This window comes from Sparus aurata, chromosome 2, assembly GCF_900880675.1.
Source record: "Sparus aurata chromosome 2, fSpaAur1.1, whole genome shotgun sequence".
NCBI lineage: Eukaryota > Metazoa > Chordata > Actinopteri > Spariformes > Sparidae > Sparus > Sparus aurata.
In genome coordinates, this window is record NC_044188.1 from 418,231 (window position 1) to 428,610 (window position 10,380).

At 44.3% G+C, this 10,380-nt stretch overlaps 1 protein-coding gene across 1 annotated transcript; it reads left to right on the top strand.

Annotated features, from left to right (window-relative positions):
- The first annotated feature begins 160 nt into the window (after nt 1-160).
- On the top strand, nt 161-9,772 carry abcf3 (ATP-binding cassette, sub-family F (GCN20), member 3). Its single transcript, XM_030394629.1, has 19 exons — nt 161-290; nt 396-451; nt 611-708; nt 803-925; nt 1,007-1,273; nt 1,577-1,657; nt 1,987-2,046; nt 2,155-2,211; nt 2,359-2,381; nt 2,470-2,525; nt 3,512-3,712; nt 3,817-3,893; nt 4,549-4,593; nt 4,734-4,866; nt 5,739-5,827; nt 6,201-6,292; nt 8,712-8,844; nt 8,924-9,011; nt 9,182-9,772. The coding sequence occupies exons 1-19, from the start codon at nt 242-244 to the stop codon at nt 9,338-9,340; spliced, it is 1,887 nt and encodes a 628-aa protein (XP_030250489.1). The 5' UTR covers nt 161-241; the 3' UTR covers nt 9,341-9,772.
- Nucleotides 9,773-10,380: the final 608 nt, after the last annotated feature.

The following is a 10,380-nucleotide window of genomic DNA, read 5'->3' on the forward strand; positions in this document are numbered from 1 at the left end:
ATATACAGGTTATAATATACAGGTTGTAACATGCAGGTTGTAATATACAGGTTATAATATACAGGTTATAATATACAGGTTGTAATATACAGGTTATAATATACAGGTTGTAATATACAGGTTATAATATACAGGTTATAATATACAGGTTGTAATATACATGTTATAATATACAGGTTAATCAGGACTGACGTGCTCTGTGTGTTCTAACAGGAACAACCATCACGGCTCTCAGAAGCAGATGCTGCTGGACGCTCCGGTGCAGCTCTCTCAGATCTCTGCAGACAACGGTAACAAACACATGTGGACATGAGCACAGATGTGATCTCTGAGTCTTAACTTGTGATATTTGAAATCAGATATATTTGACTGAGCGGCGTCTCCTGTGTCTTCAGTCACTACAGTACAAGATGTTCAGGGCATCTGGATGATGAAACGTGCTCAGAACACGGTGAGTCCATTTAAACCAGTCGCCCTGTTGATGACTTCCTGTTTAAATTAAAGACAGCTGCTGCTGACAGGAAGTAAAAAGACCTCAAAATCAGACTCGCGTCTCTTTGATCATTTAACTTGTGCAATTAAACGCATCACTTCCTGTCTGTGTCTTCAGACGGTGGACGCAAAGAAACTGGAGAAGGCCGAGGCGAAGCTGAAAGCCAAACATGAACGCAGGAACGAGAAGGACTCTCAGAAGGGCTCCAGCCCGCTGTCAGTACACACCTGTCCTGGCCCTTTCTTACCTGTCCTCACCTATCCTTACCTGTCCTCACCTGTACACATCTGTCCTCTTGTTGTCTCTCAGAGTCCTGGAGGAGGCGTCAGCCAGTCAGGCCAGCAGTAAGAAGGACAATCGAGTCGACCAATCCGGGAAGAATCGCAGCTACGACATCCGCATCGAGAACTTTGATGTGTCGTTTGGAGAGAGGTGAGCAGGGGGCGGGGCTTATCACAGGAATTATTGATCATTTGAAAATGATCAACGAGACAAATCTATTTCTGTCTGCAGGTGTTTGCTGCAGGGGGCGGAGCTGTCTCTGGCATTCGGCAGGCGGTACGGTCTGATTGGTCGGAACGGTCTGGGGAAGACGACGTTGCTGAAGATGTTGGCGAGTCGTAACCTACGTGTCCCGGCTCACATCTCCATCCTCCACGTGGAACAGGAAGTGGCTGGAGACGAGACGGCGGCGCTGCAGAGCGTCCTGGAGAGCGACACGCTGAGGGAGGGGCTGCTGGGAGAGGAGAAGATGCTCAACGCTCGCATCGCCAACGGAATGTAAGAAATATAACGAAGAATCAGTCAAAAGGACAAAAACACGACACATACGATCTGTGAACTCTGAGCACACGGATCATTCTGAACACACGCAGCTTTAGAAGCTCTGACCAATCGCAGCACAGGAAGGATAGATGATGTCACTCTGACATCACTGACCAACTGTGGTTTTGTTCTGTCATCAGGTAGAAATGTTTGACCTTTATGCTCTGTTTGTTCCAACACTACAGTACCCATGAGCCTCAGCGCGGCTGTTGTTATGGAGACACCAAAGTGACATCAGAGTTTGTGTTTTTGTCTCAGGGCTGACGGGACGGAGAGCGTTCGACTGTCGGAGATCTACGGCAAGCTGGAGGAGATTGAGGCCGACAAAGCTCCAGCACGGTAACTATGGCAACCACACAGCCTCACTGATGACGACCTTCAGATCTGATAAGACGTCTTCTGATTGGCTCCACAGACGGAGTCTTACCTGTTGAGAGGAGCAGCAGGTGTTTGAGATATAAACAGTGAAAACAGAATGAGCTGTTTTTGAATGTGCTGAGTCAGCAAAAACTTTATGTAACAATTTATTAACTCGACTTATGAACTTGGCGTTAAATGTAAAACTAAAGACATACACTGATTAACTTTCCTCAGTTACCAGCAGGGGGCGTTGTGTCTTTATCACACTGCTGATGTGATTGAGATTGACATGTGTCTCATCCAATCAGAGCCTCCGTCATCCTGGCTGGTCTCGGATTCTCTCCCAAAATGCAACAGCAGACCACCAAGTGAGCACACACACACACACACACACACACACACACACAGGTAAGGTAATGAATGGAAGAGATAAGTAACAAAATTTTATGTGTGTGCGTGCGTGTGTGTGCGTGCAGGGAGTTTTCAGGAGGGTGGAGGATGAGGTTGGCGTTGGCTCGCGCTCTCTTTGCTCGGTGAGTTTCATTCTTCTGTTTATTTCCAGATAAACATCTTCAGTCAGTTATGGTGGAGTGTGTATAAGTACACGTGTGTGTGTGACCATGTTCTCCAGTCCACATGAATGACAGCTGTCATTGATTTATTTTTGTTTGTTTCACCAGACCGGACCTGCTGCTGCTGGATGGTGAGTGACGGCTTCTGGACACAGCTACAGTACACCCTGGTGTTAGCAGTGGGATTGTTTTAGTACATTCTTCCTGTGTGTGTTTCAGAGCCGACCAACATGTTGGATGTCAGAGCCATCCTATGGTTGGAGAACTACCTGCAGGTCTGTAACATGACTCACTTTAAAGGGATATTCCGGTGTAAGTTTAATCCATGGTCTAAATCACCATGAAACTGTGTTAGACTCCCTCTCGAGAGATCAAGTTAGCAGACCGCTAATTTACGGAGTTTTATCAACCTCAGAAACGACCGCACGACAACAATACACTGCAGTAAATGGATCCAAATATAAACCGCCACCAAAAAGCCACAAATAATGCTCAGAACAGCACCAAACTTCAGCAACAGTACAAATAGGGTCTCAGCACATAGTCCGGGGCATCTAACCTCCGCTAGCTTAGCTGGATTTCTATTGAAAAGCTGACTAAATTTACCACTCTTCTGCAGCAGCTTCCTGTTGACGGGAAGTCCCGACGAGTCGATTACCGAGTGCAGTAGAGTTCCGCGGCTCATGGATGAAAATGTATGATTATGACTCCATGGAAAAGCAATCAAAGTTCATATGTGTCTTACCTGCCAGTTTATAACAGTTATTATCGAGAGCAGACAGGGAAAAGAACGGAATTGAGCATTTCTAACCGCACTCGGTAATCGTCGCGTCGGGACTTCCCCGACCCGGAAGCTGATGAAGGAGAGTTGAACTCTGTTTTTAGCTTCACAATAGAAATCCAGCTAAGCTAGTGGAGGTTAGATTCCCCGGACTATGTGCTGAGACCCTATTTGTACTGTTGCTGAAGTTTGGTGCTGTTCTGAGCATTATTTGTGGCTTTTTGGTGGCGGTTTATATTTGGATCCATTTACTGCAGTGTATTGTTGTCGTGCGGTCGTTTCTGAGGTTGATAAAACTCCGTAAATTAGCGGTCTGCTAACTTGATCTCTCGAGAGGGAGTCTAACACAGTTTCACGGTGATTTAGACCATGGATTAAACTTACACCGGAATATCCCTTTAATGCTAGCATTCCTCATTGAAAACAATGATAACAGTTAGCCAAGAGCTAACCGGTCATGACTAACATCTGCTCCCACAGACGTGGCAGTCCACCATCTTGGTCGTCTCCCATGACAGAAACTTCCTCAATGCCGTGGTAACAGACATCATCCACCTGCACTCCCAGAGGCTGGACAGTTACCGTGGCGACTACGAAAACTTTATTAAAACCAAAGAAGACAGACTGAAGAACCAGCACAGAGAGTACGAGGCCCAGCTGCAGTACAGACAACACATACAGGTACTACTACTGCGCTACAGACTTCATTTATAGAATGAGTGTCACATGATGCGGCTGTTTTCCCAGAATGCATTGTGCCACTGATGCTGATGTTTGTGTTTCAGGTGTTCATCGACAGATTTCGTTACAATGCAAACAGAGCTGCTCAGGTCCAGAGCAAACTCAAACTGCTGGAGAAGCTGTGAGTATGAGTTTACCTGACACTCACCTGGACTGACACACACCTGCCTGCAGCTGGTAGAACTGTTAATCATAAAGAAGGCAGAGTCTGATGTTGGCTCTGAGTGCGTCACCCTGAAGGAGGTGGTGGAGGTGGTGGAGGACAGGATGCTGGTGGACGAGGTCTCTCAGCCTCCACAAAACTGTGGACAAGCTTTAGAGCAACTTCAGCAACAGACTCGTTCAACCTGCTGCCTGAAGAAACGACTCAGAAATCATTCTGCTGCCGTCAGACTTTGCAACGCTCACATGTGCTTTAAATCATTATCACTGTAAACACAACTGCACCTCTATACCTCAGTATTTTATCTTATTTTATAACCACTTAAGCATTTTATTGTATATAGTACTTTATTGTTTCTTATTGCTTATATATCTGCCCTTATATTTTAATTGTACTTGAATGTACCTGCTGCCACGATGGCTTAATGTCCCCTCAGGATTAATAAATTAGTTGTTGGTTTTAGAGTTTAATGTGTCACTGTAACATCCACCTGGACTCAGATCTACCTGATCAGTCAGACATGTTCCCAGCAGCTGCAGGTGTTTGTCAGGTGTGTCTCTTTACTTTGTCCTGTACCTGTGAATCCTCCCTGAATGTGTTGTTTTCTCTGCAGACCTGAACTGAAGCCCTTAGAGAAAGAAACTGAGGTCACCTTAAGGTAAGAAGATGAACTTCAGTCACTTGTGGTCCGCAGAGGACAGATCCTAACACCTGTAGTGACACCCGGATATAAAATTTAAGACTAACAACAGTTCAAACATCTACTCATTGTTTTTTTTGGTCCTTTTCTTCTTGCAGGTTTCCAGATAACTTTGAGAAGTTGTCTCCTCCCATCCTGCAGCTGGATGAAGTGGAGTTTTATTACTCTGCAGACCAGCGGCTCTTCTCTGGACTCAACCTGTCAGCTGACCTCGACTCCCGCATCTGCATCGTACGTGTCATCAGTAAAATCAATCAGTGACTGAATGTCGTCATATGGAGTATATAAATATACATTAAGTGGAGACACATCTTTACAATCCAGAGAGTTAAGGCACAGAACTACTGAGAAATACTTTCTATAACATTAAATATCATCTTAACATCAGTCAGTGTGTTTACATGCACAGCTTAGTCAGATTACAGCCATAGTTCCACTCTGCTGCTCAATCAGACAACTGCAGTTGTCCGAGTATACATGCCGGTGAGAAAATGTGATTATTGTCCTGTCAGCATGTCATACCCGGTACGCTAGGTGGCGCTGTACCCATTTCAACTAGTGGTAACAGAAACACCTCCGGCTGACCTCTTTACATCACCAGCAACAACAAACTGCCTCGACATTCCAGAAAGATGGCGTACGAAGAGCGAGACGAAGCTACATCTTTGTACACTTCATATATGGTGTACATGATAATTACACAAACTAGATGCACAATGGAGCTCTTTCTCTCTTTCTTGCGGTGAATTCGGAGGAAAGACGCCGTCCGTCCTTCTACTTCCGGCTCACGGCCCCGGGAAAAAATCTCGCGCCTGCGCAGAACTCAAAATCTGATCTGATCTGATGGAACGTATACATGCAGGAGTAATGTGACTATCAATCAATAATCTGGGTGTTTTAATCCGACTATGAGAAATCTGATCCGATCTGATTTTAGTCAGACTAAGGTGAATACATGCATCTTAAAGATCCGATCATAGTCGGACTGACACAGTAATTCAGTTTTCTTGAGTGTCATGTAAACACACTGACTGATCATCCTGATCAATAATGCAGAATCACGACTGTTTAGAGTTCACGTGTCGTGTTGTGTTTGCTCTCAGGTCGGTGAAAACGGTGCCGGTAAATCGACTATCCTCAAACTACTGATGGGCGAGTTGACGCCGGTCAATGGAGTCAGACAAGCTCATAGGTGAGATGACCAACGGACCAATCAGAGCAGAGCAGTTACCTCAAGTTGTTTACCTCAAGTGTTGCTGTTAAGGGAAGTGTTCCCAGAGAAACATGTGCTTCATACAAGCAGCTGTATATTTCTGATAAAGCAGTTTAGATTCTGATTATAGGAAACATGAAATGAACTGTTTAACTGTTAAAGTTTCAGTGAAGCATTCATGTTACATTTTTTGGAAACTGTTAGAGACATTTATATACCATTTCATGTAATCGTTCATATTCTCTATATGGAGCCAGTTTTGGTGACTGGTTTACAGGCTGTTAACAGAGAAGATGTTTTTATAGCTGCTCTTCACTGGAGTTTGTTTGCTGCTGGTTTAATTTCTCATCAGGAGCTTGAAGATCGGTTACTTCAGTCAGCACCACGTGGACCAGCTGGACCTGAACGTCTGCTCTGTGGAGCTGCTGCTCAACAGGTTCCCCGGTAATCACGGAAACTACAACAATGATAATAACCTGAGTCACAGTTCAGTCTTCACTGAGGCAGCATCTGTGTGGAACAGTTTACTCCGTGTAGGAACAGTTTACTCCGTGTAGGAACAGTTTACTCCGTGTAGGAACAGTTTACTCCGTGTGGAACAGTTTACTCTGTAGGAACAGTTTACTCCATGTGGAACAGTTTACTCTGTAGGAACAGTTTACTCCGTGTAGGAACAGTTTACTCTGTAGGAACAGTTTACTCCGTGTAGGAACAGTTTACTCTGTAGGAACAGTTTACTCCGTGTAGGAACAGTTTACTCTGTAGGAACAGTTTACTCCGTGTAGGAACAGTTTACTCTGTAGGAACAGTTTACTCTGTAGGAACAGTTTACTCCGTGTGGAACAGTTTACTCTGTAGGAACAGTTTACTCCGTGTGGAACAGTTTACTCTGTAGGAACAGTTTACTCCGTGTGGAACAGTTTACTCTGTAGGAACAGTTTACTCCGTGTGGAACAGTTTACTCTGTAGGAACAGTTTACTCCGTGTAGGAACAGTTTACTCTGTAGGAACAGTTTACTCCGTGTAGGAACAGTTTACTCTGTAGGAACAGTTTACTCTGTGTAGGAACAGTTTACTCCGTGTGGAACAGTTTACTCCGTGTGGAACAGTTTACTCCGTGTAGGAACAGTTTACTCTGTGTAGGAACAGTTTACTCTGTAGGGACATTTTACTCAGTGTGGAACAATTTACTCCGTGTGGGAACAGTTTACTCTGTAGGAACAGTTTACTCTGTGTAGGAACAGTTTACTCCGTGTAGGAACAGTTTACTCTGTGTAGGAACAGTTTACTCCGTGTAGGAACAGTTTACTCTGTAGGAACAGTTTACTCCGTGTAGGAACAGTTTACTCTGTGTAGGAACAGTTTACTCTGTGTAGGAACAGTTTACTCTGTGTAGGAACAGTTTACTCCGTGTAGGAACAGTTTACTCTGTAGGAACAGTTTACTCTGTGTAGGAACAGTTTACTCTGTGTAGGAACAGTTTACTCTGTGTAGGAACAGTTTACTCCGTGTAGGAACAGTTTACTCTGTAGGAACAGTTTACTCCGTGTAGGAACAGTTTACTCCATGTGGAACAGTTTACTCTGTGTAGGAACAGTTTACTCCGTGTAGGAACAGTTTACTCCGTGTAGGAACAGTTTACTTCGTGTAGGAACAGTTTACTCCGTGTAGGAACAGTTTACTCTGTAGGAACAGTTTACTCCGTGTAGGAACAGTTTACTCTGTAGGAACAGTTTACTCCATGTGGAACAGTTTACTCCATGTGGAACAGTTTACTCTGTAGGAACAGTTTACTCCGTGTAGGAACAGTTTACTCCGTGTAGGAACAGTTTACTCTGTAGGAACAGTTTACTCCGTGTAGGAACAGTTTACTCCGTGTAGAAACAGTTTACTCTGTGTAGGAACAGTTTACTCTGTAGGAACAGTTTACTCCATGTGGAACAGTTTACTCTGTAGGAACAGTTTACTCTGTAGGAACAGTTTACTCCGTGTAGGAACAGTTTACTCTGTAGGAACAGTTTACTCCGTGTAGGAACAGTTTACTCCATGTGGAACAGTTTACTCTGTGTAGGAACAGTTTACTTCGTGTAGGAACAGTTTACTCCGTGTAGGAACAGTTTACTCCGTGTAGGAACAGTTTACTCCGTGTAGGAACAGTTTACTTCGTGTAGGAACAGTTTACTCCGTGTAGGAACAGTTTACTCTGTAGGAACAGTTTACTCCGTGTAGGAACAGTTTACTCTGTAGGAACAGTTTACTCCATGTGGAACAGTTTACTCCATGTGGAACAGTTTACTCTGTAGGAACAGTTTACTCCGTGTAGGAACAGTTTACTCCGTGTAGGAACAGTTTACTCTGTAGGAACAGTTTACTCCGTGTAGGAACAGTTTACTCCGTGTAGAAACAGTTTACTCTGTGTAGGAACAGTTTACTCTGTAGGAACAGTTTACTCTGTGTAGGAACAGTTTACTCTGTAGGAACAGTTTACTCTGTAGGAACAGTTTACTCCGTGTAGAAACAGTTTACTCTGTGTAGGAACAGTTTACTCTGTAGGAACAGTTTACTCCATGTGGAACAGTTTACTCTGTAGGAACAGTTTACTCTGTAGGAACAGTTTACTCCGTGTAGGAACAGTTTACTCTGTAGGAACAGTTTACTCCATGTGGAACAGTTTACTCTGTAGGAACAGTTTACTCCATGTGGAACAGTTTACTCTGTAGGAACAGTTTACTCTCTAGGAACAGTTCACTCTCTAGGAACAGTTTACGCTGTCTAGGAACAGTTCACTCTGTCTAGGAACAGTTTAGTGTCATGACCCAGAGATTATGATTGCTGATTGCGTGTGTGCGCGTGTGTCTCACAGGTCGGACAGAGGAGGAGTATCGCCACCAGCTGGGAGGTTACGGTATCACCGGAGAGCTCGCCACGAGGCCAGTGGCCAGTCTGTCTGGAGGACAGAAGAGTCGGGTGGCCTTCGCACAGATGACCATGCCATGGTAAGAGTTCAGATGGTTGTGGTGATGATGGTGATGGTGATGATGATGATGATGATGATGTTGTCTGTCTGTCCTTCAGTCCAAACTTCTACATCCTGGATGAGCCGACCAATCACCTGGACATGGAGACCATTGAGGCTCTGGCCAAAGCTCTAAACAAGTTCAAGGTGTGTGACATCACAGTGACATCACCAGAAGTTTTGTTTCTCAAACATATTGAATCTAAACTCCTCCTTGAGCTCCGAGCTGCCTCTTGTTTCTGTTGTGTGATTGGAGAAGTGTGTCTCAGGTGTGTTTCCTCAGTGTGTGATGTCATGTGTGACGTCATGTGTTTCAGGGCGGAGTCATCCTGGTGTCCCACGACGAGCGTCTGATCCGGTTGGTGTGTAAGGAGCTGTGGGTGTGTGAAACAGGGAAAGTTCGACGCATCGACGGCGGTTTCGACGAGTACCGAGACATCTTGCACGAGCAGTTCAAGAAGGAGGGTTACCTGTGAGGCTCCACCCACTGCTGACAGACCCACCCACCACTAACATAAACCCCACCCCGCCATAACAACACCTGTCATAGCAGCCGGCTGACCGTCAGAGCAGACTGGAGGACGTTTTCTTCTCTGAACTGTCTCTATCCTGCTTCAGGTGATGATGTGCTGCGAGCTGATTGGTCGTTCACCTAAGGAGGTCACAGTGAACTCTGGAGAAGGAGGAGTCATCATGAACGATTTGGAGTTTATTTAAAGTCAAACAGCCGTCTGTCGTCACTTTAAACCTGGTGTTGTTTTGTATCATCGAGTCGTGGAGCTTTTCTCAGATTAAAGGACTCAAACGTTAAACAAACGTTATATTAACATTCAGAGACAAATAAAAACCATCAGATCATGTGCTCAGACTCTCTTTAATGGGGTTAATAAAATTCATCCATCAGTTTATTATTATTATTATTGTTATCATTATTATTAATGACAGAAGCAGAGCAGAGGAGGAAGTAAACATCAAAACTGTCTACTAGCTTTAAAATCAACTTATTGGACACCAATATATAAATCTATATATATTCTAGTATGTATATGCAGACAGGTAATCCAGCCCTCCTCTGAGATCACCTGTGGTTGAGGATCATGTGATGTGATTGTGTTCAGTGTGTCTCTGTACTCGCCCTGTTAATCTTTTCCAATGAAGAAGAAATAACTCTTCTGATCAGTGACAGCCATCTTTCCTAAAACCTGTTGTTCCTTATGAGCTCTGCTGGATAGCAACCAAGTCTGAAAGCTTTAGGTATTTTTACTGACAGGAGGTCGTGGATTCACCTGGTACCTGTCGGTGACATCAGCTCTGTTAATCTTTTATGGTTTCATGTGACTCTTCTGCTCAGAATGAAAGGAAACTACTACTTTAACCTGCTGAAGCCCAGAAACACACAACACGCTTCAAAAAGAAGTGACGTTGTTAGAGTGAGTGAAGAAAACATAATAACTCTGGAATCAGAACAGCTGGAGACTTTTCAGGACTTGTGATGAATCACAGTCGCTGTTGATGT